Here is a 23,471-nt window from a genome sequence, read left to right on the forward strand (position 1 = left end):
CGAGTGCTGGGATTAAAGGTGAGTGCCACCACACCCAGCTTTTCATCACAGTAACACTCAGATGATTAAAGTTCAGTGTTTACTCTCACTCCCGAAGTTCTGCTGTGAGAATGCGTGGCCATGAAATACCGGTGGCGACGGCTTGTATCTCCTCTCCTCTCCCTTTCCCACGTTCTCACAACGGCGCGAAGTGAGGAACTCTCAGTTGTAAGCTGGCTCCTCCTAAAACACGGAGAGCACTACCCCATGCCCTCCACATGTGATGGCAGCGTTTTTCTCACATTTTTAAGTTTCAACCTTGACACTTTAACTATTGCTTAGACCTTTGAACTAATTACATGTTGTGAAATGTTGGGGTGGTCAGTTTGTACTTGATGAACCTCTCCTGAAACTCATTCAGATAATCTTGCTCGCCTAGAAACGTGGGCCAGGCCTATAATCGTTAGCTGTGCTCTGACCCTGCAGAGAAAGGTTCAAGGAGGTTTTCTGCATGGTGAGGCGAGCATGGGAGACAGGAAGAGGGAGGGGAGGGGAGGCTGAAACCTAAGCAGCAGCAGGTCTTCCCAGATGTAGCAGAATTTGCCAAGGGACACATCAGGACACAGGGAGTGCTCGGAACATGAAGCGCTTTTCAGACCCCTTAGAAGGAGAGCACACCCCAGCGTGGCTACTCCTGAATGGGAGTGTGTGTGGACCAAGAGGCCAGGACAAGTTCCAGTCTCTTAGATGACTAAGCTGGGGAATGCTGAGGGATGAAAACAGGGCCGTACAATTCCAGGAAGCCGCACCAACATCTGCTCCACGTGTGCCTGAGCCCAAGGCGGGATCACGCCAGGCCAACCGGCAACATGTAATCTTCCCCCCAGCCAGAGTCACACATAACATCTTTAGAAGTTCGAATTCACCTTGAATTTCCTACTCCTTCCATAAGTCGTGTTTCTTATGGCATTTTTTTCTAATCAGATTATCTTTCTAATTACTCCAGCTCTTGAATTGGGATACACACTCCAAAAGAAAAATGAGGCCACTGACGATCCTGTGAGACTGGAAGTGGCAGCCGGGAAATGCAAGAAGTAGAACCAAATAGTCTACTGTTACTTGTTATATATAAATGGATTTTAGTGGGGTTTTTGTTTGTTTTTGAGGTAGGATCTCACTCTAGCCCAGGCTATGTATTCTCAGGGTGGCCTCGAACTCACGGCGATCCTCCTTCTGCCTCCCAAGTGCTGGGATTAAAGGCGTGCGCCACTACGCCCAGCTCGATTTTAGTATTTTAATACTTTGTTTACTTGGGCTTGGGGAGCTGAGGAATCTTTTTGAGACAGGAACTCATTCCAGAGCCTGAGTTCTCCTGGAACTACCCTTGTAGCCCAGGTTGGCCCTGCCCTCACAGTCCTCCTGCCTCAGCCTACAAATGCTGGATTAGAAGCACGGGGCAGCATGTCCAGGCGCGCTTGAGTTTCATGCTCATGAAACCCCTGCCGGGACACCAGTCATGTCACGTAAGTAACGCTCTCATCACTTCTGTCCCAACTCCCAGGCCTTCACAGCAATCACCTTGACGTGCGTGCCCCTGCTCTGCTGTGAACGAGCACGGCCACATCATGTTTCCTTGTTTTAGTCCTAGTTTAGAGCTGACCTACCAGGACCTTACAGATTTCCTAAAAATGAGGAGTCTCGGTGATTGTCAACAGGCAAATACCTCCCAGCCGGGGCCAGTCTTCAGGTAAGTGTACTGACTGACACTTGTGTGGGTGTCTGCATCCCCCTGGCAACACACTCTTCTTCACACGGTGCTTTCAGGAAGGTGAGTAACACAGCATCTTTGAATTCCCCAAACACAGGATTTCCTGGGAACTGGAGTCAGTCATGTGCATTACTTAAAGCGTCAGTACACGTGCTCTGTCAGTACGCTGTCTTCTAAAAATCCAAAATGAAGCCAAGTAAAGGGTTCGACAGGGTTCAGATATGTTCTCCTATCTAGTTCATTTCTGCTTGGGTTGTTTCCTTAGAAATTTCCGTACGTAGACCCTTGACTTGTTTAGTCAGATATTTGTGGGCTTTCAGGCCAACACACAAGAAGATAGTGAAGATGAACACAGCGCAAGTAGAAGTGAGACTCAGCCAGTGGCCTTTGTTGCTGCAGTCAGATGATTTTTACAAACTCCTGCACTCTATTTATACTTTGGGGCTTCTAAAACTTAACTTTAAATATCTGTAAGTTTTTTTACACTTTTATTTTATTTGAGAGAGAAACCGACAGAGGCAGAGAGAGAGAGAGAGAGAGAGATTGAGAGAGAGAGAGAATGCGCATGACAGGGCCTCTCAGGCACTGCAAACAAACTCCAGACACATATGCCACCTTGTGCCCTGGCTTATGTGGGTGCGGGGGAATCAAACCTGGGTCCTTAGCTTTCACAGGCAAACACCTTAACTGCTAAGCCATCTCTCCAGACCATATCTGTAAGTTTTAACAAAGTTTAGATTCACAGAAGAGTTGCAAAGGCTGCCAGTTGTTCCCATTGATAGTTTCTTTCTCACAAAGGAACCACTATGGATACAGTGACATTAACAAAAGCCCATACTTTGTTCCAAGTTAGGCATCTCTCCAGCCCATCTTCTAGTTTTTGTTTTTTTTTAAATTTATTGACAACTTCCATATGTACAGACAACCTAACATGATCATAACTTCTCCCACACTTTCCCCTTCACCCTCCCAAGTCCTCCCTCCACTAAAACCCTCTTTCCAACTAGCCTCTCTTCTACTTTGAAGCCATTGTTTCCCTCCTCTTATGCAGGTCTTATGTAGGTACCATCGGCCACTGTGAGATCAGGAATATCATGGACCCTTTATGCCTGAAAGATAGTATTGCAAATTACTCCTCCCCATATTTTGGCTCTTACATTCCTTCTGTCATCACTTCTGCAAAGGTCTCTGAGATTTGGAGGATGCAATAGAGACATCTTGCTTAATGCTGAACACCTCACTGTCATTTCTTCTCAGAACTTTTGTGAGCTTCGAGGCCCCCGTGGCCACCATCTGAAAAGAGAAACTTCTCGAAAAGTGAGAGTAGCATTATTAATGTCTGGGCATAAACATAAGTAGCTAGACAACAGTAGTTCCCCCCTTACAACTTAGGACATCCCCAGCAGCTTTTCATTAGGTTTTCAGTTCCAGACAGCAATTACCTCCCACACAGTGAACCTCAAGTCCAATCAGAAAGTGGCTGGTTTCCCATGAGACAGACATACCACCAACGTACCAGTTGGAGTATTGGCCTGGAAGTCTAACTATAAAGTCTGCTTGGCCCACTGCTTGTTAACATTAGAGATGACTTCTTCCCCAATACGCTGTATACCTCTTTCTAGCATCCTGACATCTAGTCAAGAGGAAGAAGTATGAAGTCAACTTAATATTCCTCTCTTCTACAAAGTTCACTTTTTCTACCAAATGTGTTCTGAGAAATTCAGTAACTTCACCTGGTTAAACCCTGATTATTTTCTGTACATGCACATATATTTTTCTAGCATCTAGTGATCTTTTTCAACTTGCAAATTCTCATCCCTATGTCTACAGCATTTTAAATGTTTTTATTTATTTTTTTGAAAGTGAGAGAGAGAGAGACAGTGAGGCAGAGAAGGGGAGGAGAACGGGCACACCAGGGCCTCCAGCCAATGCAAACGAACTCCAGATGCATGCAACCCCTTGTGCATGTGGCTAACGTGAGTCCTGGGGAATTGAGCCTCGAACCGGGATCCTTAGGCTTCACAGGCAAGTGCTTAACCGCTAAGCCATCTCTCCAGCCCTCTACACCATTTTTTTAAAGTGAACATTTAAATGTTTTATGTTGTATTTACTTATTTCTCTACTTTGGGAATAACAGTTGTGTGACTGTGAGAAGTCCTTAACCTATCCTCCCTACTTATCCTCTACAATCAATTTTTTTTTATAATTTTTTTTATTTATTTTATTTGAGAGCGACAGACACAGAGAGAAAGACAGATAGAGGGAGAGAGAGGGAATGGGCGCGCCAGGGCTTCCAGCCACTGTAAACGAACTCCAGACGCGTGCGCCCCCTCGTGCATCTGGCTAACGTGGGACCTGGGGAACCGAGCCTCGAACCGGGGTCCTTAGGCTTCACAGGCAAGCGCTTAACCGCTAAGCCATCTCTCCAGCCCTACAATCAATTTTTTATGTTGTTTTTTCTGCCTCATATTATATTTTTCTCAGACTTAGTGGTCATTTTCATTCATCTTTCTTTTCTCTTTCCTTTCCACTCTCCTCTTTTGTGATTCTTCCACAGTATATTTATCTCTTTCATTTCTCTTTTGAATCATGTAGGTCTTTTTATCACCCTCTATTGTATTGCTTAAATATTCCTGTCAAGTTTTTCAGCCCCCTTTTTATAGAAATATCGACTTATTTAACATTTCGTTATTCTACATAACTTTCTGTTTCTTATTTAAATTCTGTATCTTTCAGTGCATTTTGTTCTTTGCTCTCTCCCTCCATTTTGTGGTACTATCTCACTGTATGCTATTTCCTAGCAGTCATTACTTGTCAACTAGGATCAAAAAACAGGTTGAGGGGCTGGAGAGATGGCTGAGCAGTTATGGCATTTGCCTGTGAAGCCTAAGGACCCAGGTTTGATTCTCCAGGTCCCACATAAGCCAGATGCACAAGGTGGCACATTCGTCTGGAGTTCATTTGCAGTGGCTGGAGGCCCTGGCGTACCCTTTCTCTCGCTCTCTCTTCCCTCCCTCATAAATAAAATAAATTATTTTAAAAATAGCATGGTAAGCACTTCTCTTAATATTCATATCCTTATATTAATGCTACTCTCACTTTGGGTAGAGAATCTTCTCTTTTCAGATGGCAGTGAACTTGATGACTCAGAAGGTATCATGGTGCTGGAAAGAAGTGACTGGAGTACTGAGTAATATCTCTACCACACCTCCCAAGGTTCAGGGTCTAATGCAGAAGAGGTGGTGGAAAGAATGTAAGAGCCAAAGGAAGGGTAGGACTCCTTACAACGTGCTCCCTCCAGACATAAAATGGCCTGGACATCCATGACCTCACAGTGCCTGACACTACCTACACAAGACCATCATAAGAGGAGGAAAAGATCATGACATCAAAATAAAAGACAGACTGACTGAGATGGGGAGGGGATATGATGGAGAATGGAATTTCAAAGGGGAATGTCGGGGGAGGGAGGGTATTACCATGGGATAATTTTTACAATCATGGAAGATGTTAATAAAAATTGAGAAAAAAACATTTTAAAAGAATTATGGAAACCCCCCCCCCCAAGAAAAAAGTAAATTTGGGCTGGAGAGATGGCTTAGCAGTTAAGGCACTTGCCTGTAAAGCCAAAAGACCCAGGTTTGACTCCGCAGAACCCATGTCAGCCAGATGCACAAGGGGGCGCACACCTCTGGAGTTCATTTGCTGTAGCTGGAGGCCCTGGTGCACCCACTCTCTCTACCTATTTCTGTATCTCTCTCTCTCAAATAAATTAAAAAAAATAAAATATTTTAAAAAGTACAAAGTTTCATCTTGTTGGAAGTTGCAAGGAAAACAACTAGCAGAATTTAATGTTTTTCTCTTTTTTGGCACTTTTATGTTTGGTTCAGTCTTTGGCATAAACATTATTATTACCAGTTTAAAAAAATAGTATGAAGAGTAGAGTTCATGAAGTAGCCTGCTTTGTTTCAGATTAGTGCTAATGGCCACTTTTCTTACTTTCTTTGTTTTGGAAGCATGTTTTGTTTAGTTGTTGGGTTCAATGGGCAATGTGGCAACCAAAGGTTTAAGTCCCAGGCTTTGTGTGGCTATCTACAGTAGCTTCCAAGTTCACGTGGTCTCTTCAGACTAGGAGGCATGACCTGGGCATGGGCGACGCCCTAGCAGAGCTCTCTTAAGCCCCTTTCCTGCAGATCTGTACATGCCTGTCCCTAAGGACAGGTCCTGTTTCTTCCCTGGGCAATCCACATTCATAGGTCTGGCCACAATAAGCAGAGTTTTGTTGTTGTTTTTAGATATATCTCTTTACAATACAACAATTTCTTTCCGGGCAATGTTTCCAGTTAAGATCCAAGAAGGTAAGTTGTAGTTTTAATTTCACTCTCCTGATTTTATTTCACAGTATTTTCAAGCACACTTTAGAGCTTGTGACCTAAGCTTTTGGCCATTTCTTGATTTTATTTAGGATAGAAAGGCTATTTGTGTGTGTTTGGTGGTGAGGGGAGGGAAAGTGTTTTTGTTTGTATTGTTTTTTTTAGTGACTTTTAAGAACAATGGAGTAAAATGCTTCATTCAGTTATACTTGACTAGAACAGTTTATTTCCTAAGTGTTTCATCCCTGAACCATTCTCCAAATTGGTGCAATCAGAGATCGTCAGTGTGTTCAAGGCTTGCTTCCAGAGGATAATACCAGAACTCTTATGGCTGATTTTCAAGGTTTTGTTTGCATTCCAAATATTATTATGCTATCACTCCCTGCCTGTAGTCTTATACTCCCGAAAGCCTGATCTCGTCTACCTTTAACAATCCTGTTTCTTCCACCTCTACTCGGTCTGTGCAACCTAATAAACCTAATATACAAACAGCCTTAAACCAGGGAGGTGATTTTGCTTTTTGACACTTTATAAATTTCACTTTATGAAAGTGGATTAAAGAGTGAAAATGGTTGTTGTAAACCTGACTGTCTCTGTGTGCCTGTGAACACGGATTCCTGCTTGGCAACTTGGTCTCAGCAGAGAGGGGAAGAGTGTCTTCCCTGTACTTCGTGTGGAAACTGAGTCACTTTTTTAAAATTTTTTTTAAATTTTTTATTTATTTATTTGAGAGCGACACAGAGAGAAAGACAGATAGAGGGAGAGAATGGGCGCGCCAGGGCTTCCAGCCTCTGCAAATGAACTCCAGACGCGTGCGCCCCCTTGTGCATCTGGCTAACGTGGGACCTGGGGAACCGAGCCTCGAACCGGGGTCCTTAGGCTTCACAGGCAAGTGCTTAACCGCTAAGCCATCTCTCCAGCCCTGTTTTATTTTTTTAAAACATGGTCTTATGCAGGCAGCGCAGGCTTCCCTTGAACTCTTCACCCTCCTGCTTCCACCTCCCAAATGTTAGGGTTACAGGCCTGTTCAACTGCCCTTCTTTATTCTGCATACTAGCTGTTAATCTCTGGGATAAGCTCATGGATAGCCAGCATTCTTTATAAATTAATAAATCTTTGAGGGTACTTTCATCTTCACAGGAGCAGCCCATGGAGGATAACAAATCATTTCACTTTGATTTGATAACGCCATTCTTTATTGAGCAATGAATCCTTTGTATACCAACCAGAAGTTTTAAGAGGGAATGTCTTAACCATAAGCACTTGGATCATCGCGGGATAAACAAACTTTGAAGTTTTACATTTGGAACTTCATTCAAATTTACTGCTCCTGAAAAGTAATAAAGGGATCTTTAAGGCAGAAAAGCTGCAGGAAAATATTTTAAGTTTGCAGCATAATTTAAAATTTTTTTAGAGAAATAGACTCCTTGGTAGTCTTTATTTGGGTTCATACAAGCAAGCATACAAGTGCTAGGTCAAAGGCACTGGTATTTATGTTGAGCAAGTTCCACTGCACTACCACACCTGAGCTGAACCTTCTTGGCTCACAGAAGTGTATGTGTGTTTTGTGTGTGTGCGCACACGCGCACATGACAGAACACATTCTTCTTTCCCATTGTTTTCTTTCTCTAGAAAATCATGTAAATGTAGATATACATTTGTAATCTTTTAGGTCTGATTTACTTCAATCAACAAGAGTCAAATTAAAGATTTGTTTATGGGGGCAGGAAAGGTGGCTTAGCGGTTAAGCGTTTGCCTGCAAAGCCAAAGGACCCAGGTTCGATTCCCCCAGACCCACATAAGCCAGATGCACAAGGGGGCACATGCATCTGGAGTTCGTTTACAGTGGCTGGAGGCCCTGACATGCCCATTCTCTCTCTCTACCAGCCTATTTCTATATTGCTCTCTCAAATAAAAATAAATATTAAAAAGATTTGTTTATGCTGTTGCACAAACTTACTTAATTTTAATACCCATGTACTACTACTACCATCATATATATCCTCTGGTGATTTCTTGAGGGCCTGACTTCATTTTTAATTGATGTGTGAAACATTACCACAAACTTAGGGGCTTAAGGCAATACAGACTTGTAACTTCAGTTTCCACACAGATCTGGAGTCCATTTTCTGTGCAGGGTGTCATGAGGTTGCGATCAACATGTGGGGCAAGGTTCTATAGCCTCACCCAGGGCTCTACGATCCTCTAAATTCACTTAAAATGCTACCAGCATGGCTCAGGGAATATTGTGGAAGAGGGGGCAGAAAGATTGTTAGAACTACAAGTTGGGACATTTTGCACAAACATTGCCCCTTCTCCCCATAATGCATGACCCACAATCTACACTGAGTTGACCTGCACCCCCAATGAGGAAGGCCACTTCAGAAAAGGGGCAGGGAAGAGGGAAAACATGGTACCAACATGTGTTGTTTACATACTAAATAAATAAATTTTTAAAAAAGAATGATAAGATGAAAAAATAGTAAGATAGAGAGCCACTGAGGAAGACACTTGAGATCAATCTCTGGTCTCCACACGCACACATGTACCTGTGCACACACACATTTGAACATGCACACATCATGCACACATACCAAGTCCCCTCCCCCCAAATTAAAGAATGTCATAAAAAATGGATGGAGCTGTGGTTAATGGTAGAGGATGAATATGAACTTATTTTAGCTTCCCTCTGGGGGTATGTCTTACTTGTATTGCTGTAATTCCAGACAATCTTGAGGTTTGGATATGAAGTCTCTTTCACTTTCTTAGGAACATAAAAGTACCAATAAATAGTGAACACCCAGCTGGTCAGGGTAGCACCCGTCTTTAATCCCAGCTCGCAGGAGGCAGAGGTAAGGGGAATGTCATGAGTTCCAGGTCAGCCTGAGAATCCTTAGTGAATTCCAGGTCAGTCTGGGCTAGATAGAGTAAGACCCTACCTTGAAAAACAAACAAACAAAAACCTCCCAGAAATGGAAGATACACTACAATGAGGGTTCTAAGCATAATAATTAAAATTCTTGCCTTCTGAAACGAAAAGAACTCGGTGACCTTAATTTACATGCAACATGCATGCAGCCTCCCCCAGCCCTGGGGAAGCTGGTGGGTGAGCAGCGGGCTTAGCAAACTGAGCGTCAGAAGCAGCTGAGAGTGCAGGTGGTCTGAGCTCCTTCTCCATTTGCTCGGAAGTCCCCCAAAGCACACACATGACGACACAGCAGCCCAGCGACAAGACTGCCATTTCTTTGAAAGCTACGGACAAGTTCATGCTGACTTCTTCCTCTTTCTAGTCCTATGTAGTCTACCTACTGGGCATTTCCTTGTCCTTTGTGATGTTATAAAGGACCTTATGCAGGTCAATTAAACCTTTTATAAATCCATGCATTAGGTAGAGGGTAGGCCTATCTGTGAGACTGGCTGGTCATAAACATGTCACAGACCACTTGGGGATGAGACCCTGCAAAGAGAGCAACACTCTCCAGGGAGCACCCTAAATCAATAAGCACTATATGATGCTATGTCCCCCAACAGGTAGACTACATAGAACCAGGTACCAAGAGGCCCCACTTATAAGTTGCTGACCTACAACTCATTAGGTGAGACTCCAAAACCCGACCTTAAATCTCAGTCTGTCTGTCTTTCTCTGCCTGCCTGACCCCTCCCCCGCTAGAGCGAGGAAGGAGGAGGCAAGAAATTGCATAGCCTTTAAAGAAATGGCAAACTTTTGTTGTTGGGTTGTTTTGTCTTTACGTATCTGCTTCAGGACTTCCTAGCAGACTCAGACACCACAAGAATCAAATGGTAATGGCCACAAACTTTTCAACACTAGAAAGCTTATAAAATGAAGATTGTGCAAATAAAAGAAACTTGGGAAAACTGATATTCATGTTGGCAATGGACTATTCATGAACACATGTGGGTTTGCATGGCTTAGTGGTTAAGGCACTTGCTTGCAAAGCCAAAGGACCCAGGTTCAATTCCCCAGGAGCCATGTTAGCCAGATGTACAAGGGGGGACACGAGTCTGGAGTTCATTTGCAATGGCTGGAGGCCCTGGCGCACTCATTCTCTCATTCTCTCTTCCTCTCTCTTCTCAAATAAATAATAAAGATTTTAAAATTTACATTTTTAATAAATATTTTCGGAGAAAATATGTTATCTCCATTTCAGATCTCTTAGTATTTAAAACAGATACTTCAGAATGATGTCGTTTGTCAATATTAAAACAAGAGTATAAATTAAATAAATCAACATTAATAGCGTCTTAATGGTGATAAAATATATTTTTATTTACTTTGTTGAGTCAGAAGGTTGTAAAAACATTATTGCTGAAGTAGATACCAGGCAAAACAGAAAGGTCCTTTAGAGTCCAGTTACCTTGGAGTTTATTTAATGTTTTCATGCAATACACACTTGGTTTTTTAAATAACAATTGCGACAAACAGCAGAAAGAATTTAAGAATGCTGCACTTGGGATCCATACAAAACACCAACATTTTGGGTTGTACACAATTAAAGAAATATCTCACTTTTCGAAATACTGTGATAGCCAATACATAGAGGCATGCCTGTACGTGGGCACAGTAATGCAGTTTAGAAAAGGGGAGGGAATCACACTGGAACTACTCAATTTCTTTAAAACCACTGAGCAAGAAAAGTAACATTGAACTTCCATACTGATTTTATACAACTTCTATACAGTACCTTGACTTAAATCCAAGAGCAAAGTTAACACTCTCTATTTTTGGTAAACAACTGTAGGGTAAACTTAGATGACTCCCCCCTGGATTTTACCTGGGAGCGGCCTTTTTAATATTTTATTTAAAAGAGGGCAGGTTTGGCACTTTTATACTGATGTCACCAATGTTAATATTTCTTGGGATCTCAGGAAGATTCATATTCTTTACAGCTGATACAGCACGGGCTGGAGCTCCTGCTAAGCCAGCCTGTATACAGAAGCAAATAAAAGAAGAAAATGTACAACTCAGGTGTAGCTCAGCATAAACAACTTAACGATGGAGGACAATGATAACAGAGTTTCACGTAACAAGCTCAGAGACCAGATGGTAGTTTGGGTTGGTATGAGATGGTTACTTTGAAATACTACTCTAAAGAGAAAACAGCCGACACATTAAAACTACTCTGAACACATGCAGCAACAATGTGAAGATTTAAGAACAACTTAATGTGAACTGCCCAGGTCTTATACACAACACTCACATAAAAGCTAAATTTGTGCCTGTTGTTGGCATAAGCATGAAGCATAATTTAGTTTCCTTATTAAGCATCTCTTACAGAAATCATGATGCATTTTCTTAAGTTTAAAAATAGCACTTATCAATATGTTGTAAAAAAAATGAGTAGATTATATTTGTTTAATTTCTTCATTCAGGGTTAAACCCTTAAAGCATTTCAGAACAATGAGATTGGTTTTTAATATTATGGAAACTTTTCTAAGAAAATTCTAGAACATTAAAGAAACTGGGCCTTTGAGTGAGGCCTCAATCCAAATAGAATACTTCTGCCTAAAGGTGAAAACCACAAGATTATTCCAACCAAACCATCAGTAAAAATTTAAAGATTAAAAATATTTTGTCATCTAGACTCAACAACATATATTTAATTTAAAGCATACAAATTTAGAGAAGGAATAGTACATAGAAATAATGAACTCTAACATTTTCATTAACTACTACTAGAACATAGTACTAGCTTTCTTCTAGTAGGAAAATTTGAAAATTTTCAAGTAATTGTAAACTAAAATGTGCTTAAAAGAAAAATGCATATGTATATTTTTTCTGAAGGAGATCAGTGGGCTTCATATTTGAGTTTTAACTTACATATCAGTAGGATTTCATCATTTTTATTCAAGCTACACAAAAGCACGGCCACAAACACATCAGAGTTCAGTGGCATCATCTTGCACAAAAACCAACATGTAGAAATGTCTCCACTCTACTTGAATTACACATGCGAAAAGACAGTGTCCACAAAATCAGAAGTGATAGTTTTTAAAGGCTCTTTCATTATTTTCATTTTTATTTTATGTAATCCTACCTCTTTCTTGTTAATTAATAATAATAATAATAAAGCTGTTACCTGAGAAAAATCTTGACTGATACAAAATAGGCCAGTGTAAACTATGTGCTGAATAAAGGATACAAACATTGTTAAGCAATGAAATAAAAGTCATGGATTATCAATTCAGGATTGGAAATAGAAAAATCAGTAAAGCTGTATTAATAATAGATATGGTCCACACAGGCAATGATATGGGTGGTGACGTATGGAAAACTCCATACCCAAATAAAAGATGAGATAGGGCTGGAGAATGTTATTTTATAATTTAATGGAAGTTGTTTTTGATGTACAACTGGTCATTTGACCTCTATAGTTATACCTACCTGACGCAATGAAGTTTATGTTAAACCTCACTTTCTTGCCACTCATCAAAAGACATTAGAGATACAACTGAATACTGTGTTATCAAAAACCATAGCTGAGTATTTTAAGGTTTCATTAGCCACTGGATATTTATGTCAATTGCAAGTTAAAGTAAGTCCTAGCTACTAAATTTAGAGTAACTCAGAACTAAAGAAGAATGCAGCTCAGAGAATTTTTTCTTGCCAGAAAGGATGGTGTCTGCCAAGGGGACAAAAATTATTTTACAAAATTGCAGACATTTGGAAACAGCATAACTTTTCTACATTTCTGCCACTATTTTCACTATAGAATTTCCATGACAAATGGAATATGGAAGAGTATTGATAATATATTTGTACAAATATTTTTAAAGTAAAGGATTACTGTGGAAAAAAATGTGTGTTCAATTTTATTGGCTTTATGTTTTACATTTATCAACAGTAAACATAATTTTTCAGTACTAACTGTTGTGAAGGCTTGTTTTCTGTATCATGTATAGCTAAGCTTAAGCAACAAAGAAAATGAGAATAAAAAGACATTGTTATGTTTCATTGGATTAAGTAGTTTGAGATTAAAGATGGTGTCAACCATTAGCTGCTAATGAAAATATACAGCACAGAGCAACTGATTTCAACAGCATTTATGTGCCACATCCTTAGAGAAAGCCAGAAGTTTCTAAGTACAATAATCTAGAACTCTTCTAAACAAAAGCAGCAAGCCATATACATGCAAAGGATGGTAACTATTTAGAACACGCAGATGAATTAGGAGAATCAAATTATTTCTCAAGCATGTTCAATACTTTAATGTAGTACATCATGAAATTAAATGAAGACTTGAAAATGTAATGTGTTTTAATTAAGGTAATGTTTTAAAATTCAGATTCTTCACAGTATAAAATGTAAAGAAAACTAGGACTATTGATCAGTAAGAAAATGCTGACATGAACTATCGATGTTCATATGTAAAAACTATGACTTTTAAACAAAAAGACCTTATATTACCAGGTCATCAACACCAGAACAGTTAAAAACAAATCTCATTTTCAGACACCCATAAAAGTAAAGTCTGAAACATTTTTTAAAATGTAAAGTGTGAAAGAAGTGATTTTCCATTAGGAAATCAGTTTTCTAACACGGAGGTGTAAAGTAATTTTCATCTTGGTTTTTTTTTTTTTTTTTCAGTAAGATACACTTAAAGTAAATGGATAACTTTCACTAACACAACTTTTTCAACACTAATATTTACAGAAATTAGGTTTACCTCATTTCTTAGTGTTAGACACAATTTAAAAATGTAAAATTAGATATTCCTGACTACGCAGCATAGTTCTTAAAGATTCAAGACTGCAGAGCTGACACAAAGCCCAAGCGAAAGGAACGGAAGTCTACTGGAGAAATAACTTGTCTCCGTCTATGCCGCACTAGAGCGCCGCCGCGGCAGCGACCCCGCAGCGACTCCACTAAGGAAACAAACGCATGAGTCCAAAGCAGCTAGGAACATGGGCTGGATGAAAGAACGAGTACAGTATAGAAAAGAATGGTCATGTTTTCTCTCCCATGAGATTAAATAAATCAACAGAATTAAGAGAAAGAAAACAAAATGAAGTCTGCAAGTATACCAAAATGAGGCCAAACAGAGAGAAGACTTGTACAGACAGACTCTTGGGAATTCCAAGCACTTGAATCACAAAGATAGTAATGGATGGATATGATTTGTTTTTGATTTTGTTTTTAAGTTGCCAGACCCAAAAATAAACAAAATATGTGCAAGCAGAACTGAAAAGCAGCATTGTTAAGATATATTTCAAAGAACCAGAAAGCTCACTTTTTCTCATGCAATAAGCAATTGTCTTGAAGGGAAATAGAAATTAATACTTTATTAACTCATTATTTCATTAGACATAAAATGCCATCCTACCATCTTAAAATCTTTTCTTCAAGCTTGCAATATAGCATAATAAGATGGTAGCTGGAATAATTTGTACAAACAAACCTTTCTTTACCCTTCCTGCTGGAAGGTGCTATGCAAACATTCATAATTTTGATCTAACAGCAAAGTCAAAGAAGACCAACGTTCACAAGCACAGCATTAAATGGTTTCAGACTCAAAATCATTAACAAAATAACAGCAGATTTTGAATACATGTTTTTTGAGTAAAACAGACAATTTTAGTATTTTAATTTCTGAATGTGAGGCAGATTAATCTGGAAATGTACATACAGGCTCATCCTCGCTGGGCACGGTGGCACACACCTGAAGCCCAGCCTTTGGGAGGCTGAGCCAAGAGGATCAGCAAGGTAAGGCCAGCCAGTGTGGACTGTAGAGCAAGACCCTGTCTCAAAAGGAAGAGGCGTGCTCCTGGCTTGAAGGCATGTGCTCTACCACAGTGCCAATGAATATTTAGTGAGCAGAAGTTCTAGTGTTACAAAGAATTTTAGCCAAAGTAAAATGTTCAAAATTTTCAAACCTTGGAAATTACTACTCATGTATTACCATCAGTTATATCTTAAATTTCTAATAGAGAAATTTGCCCGTGGGAACTAAATCCAGCAGGTAGTGACATCCATAGATTTATTTTAAGTGGCTTTAGCTATCACTAGAGACCTCGGGACTCTGAATTTTGTCAAAATACAAAAGAAATATGCTTGTCAAATTAAAGGAGACCACATACACATCTTAGGGACACTCTTCCTATTACCCACTCTTTAAAAATAGGTACCTGGTTTTCTTTTCAAGCCAATATCTACTTTTACGAATACAAGTTAACAGACCCAATTGGGTCTAGAAGATATAGTTTAATACAAAGTAAATATTAGGACATAGAAACTGGCAGTAATCTCCATCAATGGAGTGAATGAGGTCACTATGTACTTTCCATACTGGGAAGTAAAGTAACATGGATACAGGCACCAAAAGTTGTATCCTAGCTTCATGATACAGCCCGTAACCTCAGAATAAGATATTATGCATATATCTGAATATATTGCTACCTCTCAAACCCATCACTAATGATACCATGGTAGCTAAAAATCACTACCAAATTCTCAGTGATAGTTTCTCATTAGATAAAGCTATAAACTTGCCTTATTAAGTTTATACATTTTTTCTTCCACTGCATTCAATACATTATTGGAATTGGAAACTGTTAATTGAAGGATTTTTTTTTCTTGAAATAGTTTTATACTGACCATAATTGTTCATCACCATTTACATGAAACTTTTAAAATAGTTATTCCCTCTATTAATTTATGGGGTACAAGAAAATGAAACAAAGTAGAGAGGTGTGAGTAAGAAAACCTAGCAATCAGTTGAAATCACTCTTGATATATGCCAATAACTTTGTAAAAATCATTTTATTCTGATTATGGCATTTTTAAGTGGCAGATAGTTTGCTATAGCAGAAAGCTATTATATTTTGATCTATGTATCTAATTCTATTTTGGAGCACTTAATTCATGTTTTAGAAGTTTGACCTTACGTTCCTTGGCACTTGCAGGTTGCAAATGTGAAAGTAATTCTGTTAAGACTTTGGAACTGAAAACCATTTTATAGGGCAAGGGAGTATCTGTAAGTCATTACTCTAAGCCCTCACTGCTCCCTACTCCATATATACAAGACACTAAAGGCTGGTCTTTTGGTTTTAAATTTATAGCTTCAAAAACCCAGCAGGCAATTTTATGTCAGAATCCTAACTTAGAGAGGTAAGAGTAAATTTATATAGAGAGTTAAATTGAGATTGGTTCTGCTGTATGATGCTCAAAACAAACTGTTTTCATACACAAAGTAAACTGTCATTTCTACAAATCCAATTTGTCAATTAAATGCCAATATGTTTTTTCAAAGAACAAAAAAAATTAAACTTTCCTTTTACAATGCAGGCAGACAAACAGAACAAACATGACATTAATGATATACTAGGTAAAATACACTAAGTTCAATAAAAGATGAAGAAACTACAAGGAGAAACTAGAATGGAAAATAGGCTACAGGGACTATATGGGTTCATCAACACAAAGAATTTTTGAGTCTGGCCTAAAAAAATTAATTGCCTTTGACATCATTTTGCTTTCCCTTTGTGAAAGTACATTTTCTCAAAGTCAGCAATACCTTGTCTACCTGTCCTGTCTGGGAGACTGAAAGATAAAGGTCTGTAAGAGAGAAGAATGGAAAGAGCTAGAAAGATCAGGATGTTCAGAAAAAAAAGGACTGACTTCAAAAGTAGTGACTAAATTCAGACCCGTATTTCCATCTTAAGAATAACATGAAATATATCAATTTAACAAGTCTTCCCACCCTTGTGGAGTCCTTTCAATCTTAGCCATATTCCTAGATTCCTCTTAACTTCCCCAAATCCCACCAACCTCCCCACTTTAACCCTCCTCTTCCAAGATCCCAAGGTCATAAAAAATAATTTTTTCTATCAAACACACAAGATGAAAGTACACTTGAGCATATTTTTGCTTCTCCTCTCTTTCAAGAATGGTAGATTTTTTTTTTCCTACCTGTCTGGGTGTTGGCAATTCAAGTAGATAAAACTATGCTATAACTTAACAGGTATATTTCAATCATATCCAGGCTGATTTTTAATTTTTTTTTTCCCAAGGCAGGGCCTTAGTCTAGCTCAAGCTGACCTGGAACTCACTCTGTAATTTAAGGTTGGCCTTGAACTCACAGAGATCCCTCCTACCACAGTCTCTCAAGTGCTAGGATTAAAGGCATGCATCACCAAACCTGGTTCAGGCTGATTTTAAAAAGCCAAATGTTATTCCTAAAATATTGTGGTTCATGCATTTAAAATATGACAGTTATTTTCATCAATCAGGACAAAATTGTAATTAAATGCCCCCTGTTTTCTTTATAATAAATTCAACTGAAATTTAGTAAAAGATTAGTAAATTTATATTTTGCTCTCAAATAATTTTGGATTAATCTGCAGAAGTACATCTCTGTTAGATCTAATCAGATGAAGTAACCTGGAAATAAAAGGCATATAAAGACTTTTGAATTTTAATGTATGTAGAATAAAGCTGCCTCCCAAATATACTTAAAATACTCAAAATCCAATCTCATGATTAAAATATTATTAAATGTTACATATAGAAAAACATGATAAACATAATTTCATGTTTAATCCTACTTAAGATTTAAAAATCTTCTTATAAAATATACGCAAACAGGAAAAAAACTAGTTTGGTAGCAGATAACTGATTATGCATGCTAAAATATTATCAGTAGATGGAAATTAGAAGCATTTACTAGTATTCTAAACTGAATAGGATTACATGTATGAAATGATTTTATAGTAATTTTAGATAACTAGGTATGACATCAAAAATGTAAACTCTCTTTTATAACAAATTTCACTAGACAATTAAAAATGGAATATCTATAATGTGCTTACTAAAGGTCAATCATGACTTTAAAAAATACTATGCAAAGTGCATTATGTAGCAAAAGGAGAAAGAAAAAAGAAAGAGAGGGTATACCACCAATAGGTGAGATCAGAAATGTGAAAATCCTGTCAAGTGGCCAATATTCTACAGATGACCACAAAGTTCACAAATTGTCTGTCCATTCTGAACCAACTGCTGATGGATTAGTTACAATTTGTTCCTTGGCATTTAACATCTATAACTCTATACAGTTTTGTGAAGCAATGGTGAACAATTTACTTATATTTCAAGTCATCATTTTAAGATTTTTTAAATGATAGTTTAGTTGGTTACAGTGGTGCACACCTTTAATCCCAGCACTCAGGAGGCTGAGGTAGGAGGATCACCATGAGCTTGAGGCCAACCTGAGCCTACAGAGTGAGCTCCAACTTCCTTGATTAAAGTGAGACCCTGCCTCATAAAGACCCCCAAAAAATAAAGAAAAAGAAAAAAAGGTAGTTTAAGGTTTATAGTTCTATTACTATATTAAATAATGTACTGTCGAGCAATTATTCTCAATAAGATTCTATCCTTTTTTTCTGTCCTAAAACTAAATTTACTCTATCAACCTACTTCATGTTTTCCCCTTTCAAAGAGTACTTGAACACCTGGTTAGGTACACACATACACAGTTCCTCAGCTTTTCATCACCACTACAACCCAAAGGAGAGCAAACTGAGACAAGGGAAAAGGCAAGGCTATGTAAATACCAGGGGAAGTGTTTCTATACAAAATACTCTAAAATACCAGCGGAAGTGTTTTTTATAGAAAACTTCAATTGTTTTTAACTCTTATATTTCAGATTTATTTATCAGCCTCTATTTCCTCCAACTAAATACCAACAAAATATTTCTTAGAACTCACCTGTTGTAAATTTGCATTCCTTGATCCTTTATAGTGATCCTTTTATAACAATATTTACTTTAAGCCAAGCAATCATGGGAGCTTGATCTAATAATTGTAAGTTTTTTAATATGAGCACAAATACCAAATGCAAGAGTGTATGTAAACAAGCATAGCGTTGAGAAGAGAGCAGGACTATTCGCCTTCCAAATTCTGCTGTAGTAAGAAGCCACCAATGGGAACTGAAGTGACCCAGACAAGGCCCTTCTGGCTGATACTGAGCTTAGTTCCTGAGGGAAGGTCAAGTTCTGAAGGGCTTTACAGAGCACTCAGGGACAAGTGCCATGAGCTCAACCATTCTAAAGCTGATCGAACAGCATGGGATCAGCCAAGTTCAGCAAAAGTTCCTCTTACCTAACGCAATAAAGTCACGAGGTGTGTCAATGTATAAAACATGTAACTTAACTAGTATATGCTAGTGACCTTTGGGAAGGCTCCAGAAAAAGGTTACAGTATTGAATTTCTTTTTCCAAAGTTCCAATTCAAAACATGACTTCCAACTAAGAATTTTCCTTCTCCTTTCCTTTCCAGAAAGACTAGAACTGCATTTGTACCCAAAGCAGCTAGAACTGTAGCTAAAAGAAGAAAATAGAAAGCTATCTGTTGTATAGTAGTCATGAGACATTTCACCTTCTAAGATGTTTATATTTATTTTTAAAGCCTGAATAGGCCCTCCAGAGTGCTTCTGTAGGACAAACATTGAAAGCTACAAACCATGCATCATTCATGACCACACTTAGAACCCACACTCACGACAACGTCTTCCAGTCTCACCTCAGATTTCTCCAGCTTATTCTGTGCATCAATCTGTGTAACGATCTCATTCATGTTGGTCTCCAAGACCATTCCCCCCATCACCATTTCTGCAAGAATATTGTGAACCTGAAGGAAAAAAATAATATAAACACAGAAATCTCACTACCAAACCTTTCAAGATTTCAGTAGTTTTATCTCAAGTGCTGCTGTCCATTTTCTGGGTATGAGCAGTAAACGTTCTGGAGAAAGGGCTCAGGGCTCCTAACACACTTTCACCACTATGCTGAGGCTGCAGGCAATTTCCTAACTGTTTACATGTTAGTTCAATAAGCTGAAAACACAGATAACAGTACTTCTCCATAGGAACATTTAAAGAAGTGAATGAGGGATGGCTTAGTGGTTAAGGCATTTGCCTGCAAAGCCAAAGACCCAGGTTCAACTCCCCAGGAGCCACGTTAGCCAGATTCACAAGGGGCACATGTGCCTGGAGTTCATTTGCAGTGGCTGGAGGCCCTGACGCGCCCTTTCTCTCTCTCTCTCTTCCCCTCTCCCTCTTTTTCTGTCAAATAAATACATAACTAAAGATAAAGTGCTTAACACTGAACAGTCACTTGTTCTCAGCACTCTGACAAAAAAAAAAAAAAAAAGAAGTGGAAGAGATAATATGTACCCCAAACAAAGTAACAAATATTAACTATAGGAATCACCATCCCTTTGCTAGTTTCAATTTCTGGTGGTTTCAGTTACCTGAGTCAATGCTGGCCCCAAAATAGTAAGTGGAAATTTCCAGAAATAAACAATTTGTAAGTTTAAAATTGCAAGTCCCACTCCACTCAGTCACCAGGACACCCACACTGTGCCCGTCACCCCGCTCAGCACTGTGTCTCAGTGATCCAGGATGACTCAGGGCAGATGTGTCTGACGCCACCAGCAGCTTCACAGTAGCGCTGCCCTGGCACGAGCCTGCAGCACTGTGCACTTCAAATCGAGTAGGCTTCCTATCACCTCACATTATCAAAGTGATAAAGTCAAGTACAGTAAGGTGTTTTTACAGACACACAGACTACATTCACAAACTTTTATCACAGTATTATGATTGTAAGTTGTTGCAGTCAGGTTAGCATTGCTGGCAGAGATCACCCGGCCAAGAGCAGCTTGGAAAAAAAAGATTTATTTGGCTTAGAGGTTTGAGGGGATGCTCCATGATGGCAGGGAACACAATGGCATGAGCAGAGGGCGGACATCACTGCCTAGCCCACATAAGGTGTGGGCAACACATAAGGTGGCAACAGGAGAGTGTGCCGAACACTGGCATGGGGAAACTGGCTATACCACCCATAAACCTGCCCCCAACAATACACTGCCTCCAGGAGGCTTTAATTTCCAATTGCCACCAGCTGGGGACCTAACATTCAGAACACCTAGTTTATGGGGACACCTGAATCAAACCACCACATAAGTGTATCCTTTATCATTAAAGTTGTCAAGCTCTTATTGTGCCTAATTTATAAAGTAAACTATGTATCGGTGTTTCCTTATGTATAGAAAAGCAGCATATACAGGGTTTAGTACTGCGTGAGGGCCAGGCACTCACGAAGAAGTTGTGCAACGTGTCATCCTTGGATAAGGGGAAGTATTGTGCGACTATTACTAACAAAACTATGTAATATAAAGTTTGACACTTCAAAACACCCTCAACATCAGGAGTCTTTCTCAGTGTGAAGGAGCACAGGGCGTGTTAAGATGCGCATTAGACACTGCACTCCTGAAAATACCAACTTTCAATACTATGACAAACTCCCGAGAGAAACGAGACAAGGGAGGAAATTTTCATCTTGACTAGAGTATCAGAGGCTTCCATGGCCAGCTGGCTTTAACGCAAACAGAACCAGGAAGAGCATGGCCGAGGCTTCATGCAGCCAGGAGGCAAACAGAAAGTGACGGGAAGCCAGAGCAGCGAAGACAGACCCTTCAGGCACACCGCAGCGGCCCACTGCCAGCTGTGCCCTACCGCCTCCCGACAGGCTACTCTGCTTCTTCCTGAGGCAGGGTCTCACTCTAGCCCAGGCTGACCTGGAATTCACTATGGAGTCTCAGGCTGGCCTCAAACTCACAGCGATCCTCCTACCTCTGCCTCCCGAGTGCTGGGATTAAAGGCGTGCACCACCACGCCTGGCTCATCTACGCACATTTTTAATGTCTCACTAGATAAAACCACTGATTAGGTCAGTGTTCATGATCTAATCATCTTTGGGGACACCCTCACAAGCATACCCAGAGGTGTGCTTTACTAAACAGTGAACTAGGAATTTCTCAGTCCAATGAAGTTGACAATCAAGATTAACCATTACACTGGTCCTAAGTGAGTTAATGTATTAAATCAAATCTCTCAGTAAATGAGAACTATAGTATAGAGGACTGGTTAAACAGGCATATTTCTTTGGTGTTCAAAAGTAATGAAATGCATTTCCTGTACTCTCTTCGTGATCATGACAGTGGCTGCCTAACTACACTCAATTACAAAAACGTAGTTAACTGCATGCTTAAATCTGTTGCCTTTTAATGCAAATAAATTATGTCTCAATAAAAACAATTTTTAAAAACTAGTTATGTTTCTGCCAAAATTTCCAGATTTAAATTCCTTTATACAATGGTTTACTCATTTAAGAAAATCAAATAATACAATTAATAAAGAAAAGCAAACTGTGCTTAAAAGTGCAATCTCTTCTTGTACTCTTATCACTATCAGCAATACTGTTCAGAAATATCAATTTCCTTCCTCTCGCCTTCGATTTTTAATAAGTCATTAAGTCCTATCAATACTACTGTTTTCATGCCCCTTAATGGAAATTTCCTTCTGGACTATTCCAATGGACTCTTTAAAAAAAAAAAAAAAAAGCTGGGCATGGTGGCACACACCTTTAACCCCAGCACTTGGGAAGCAGCAGAGGTAGGAGGATTGCCATGAATTTGAGGCCACCTGAGAATACAGAGTGAATTATTCCAGGTCAGCTTGGGCTAGAGACCCTACCTCAAAAAAAACAAAAAACAACAACAAAAAAAAGTAGAGGGATAGAGAGATGGTTCAGTGGTTATGTGCTTGCCTGCAAAGTCTAAGGACTCAAGTTGGATTTTGCAGTACCCACGTTAAAGTCAGATGCACAAGGTTGTGCATGCATCTGAAGTTAGTTTGCAGTGGCTAGAGGCCCAGGTGTACCCATTCTCTCTTGCTCTCTCTTTCTTTGCCCCATAAATAAGTTAAATTTTTAAAAAAGATGACAGATAGCATAGATTTATTTATTTAGAATAAAAAGTAAGAAGTTCCTAGGTATTCTTTAAGATAACTGTGGTTAGCATAGATGCCTTCCAAAACCCTTTTTATCTTGCTTTTTTTTTTTTTTTTTTAAATTTATTTATTTGAGAGCGATAGACACAGAGAGAAAGACAGATAGAGGGAGAGAGAGAATGGGCACGCCAGGGCTTCCAGCCTCTGCAAACGAACTTCAGACGCGTGCGCCCCCTTGTGCATCTGGCTAACGTGGGACCTGGGGAACCGAGCCTCGAACCGGGGTCCTTAGGCTTCACAGGCAAGCGCTTAACCACTAAACCATCTCTCCAGCCCTATCTTGCTTTTTTAAAAAGATAGTTATACTCTAGTTCAAGCTGACCTAGAACTCACTCTGTAGCCTAGACTAGAACCAAAACTCATGGCGTTTCTCCTACCCAGCCTCCCACATACTGTGAGAGTCTCTGGCACCTAGTCCAACAGACTTTTTATTTTATTTTTATTTTTTTGGTTTTCGAGGTAGGGTCTGATCTTGCCCTAACCCATGCT

The 23,471-nt window shown here is 39.4% G+C and overlaps 1 protein-coding gene across 2 annotated transcripts in view; it reads right to left on the reverse strand.

The window, feature by feature from the left end:
* Positions 1-10,383: 10,383 nt before the first annotated feature.
* Ap3s1 (adaptor related protein complex 3 subunit sigma 1) overlaps positions 10,384-23,471 on the reverse strand; it is a 60,713-nt gene continuing 47,625 nt past the window's right edge. Inside the window, exons 5-7 of one of the 2 annotated variants that reach the window (XM_045134240.1) lie at positions 19,655-19,762; positions 16,653-16,693; positions 10,934-11,065 (exon numbers count right to left, since the gene is read on the reverse strand). In XM_045134240.1, the coding sequence (XP_044990175.1) occupies positions 16,658-16,693; positions 19,655-19,762 (144 nt within the window). In that variant the 3' untranslated portion in view covers positions 10,934-11,065; positions 16,653-16,657. Of the gene's footprint in view, positions 11,066-16,652; positions 16,694-19,654; positions 19,763-23,471 lie in introns of both variants that reach the window. The other variant, XM_004651561.2, reaches the window with a different exon arrangement.

This window comes from Jaculus jaculus, chromosome 14 (assembly GCF_020740685.1).
Source record: "Jaculus jaculus isolate mJacJac1 chromosome 14, mJacJac1.mat.Y.cur, whole genome shotgun sequence".
Lineage (NCBI taxonomy): Eukaryota > Metazoa > Chordata > Mammalia > Rodentia > Dipodidae > Jaculus > Jaculus jaculus.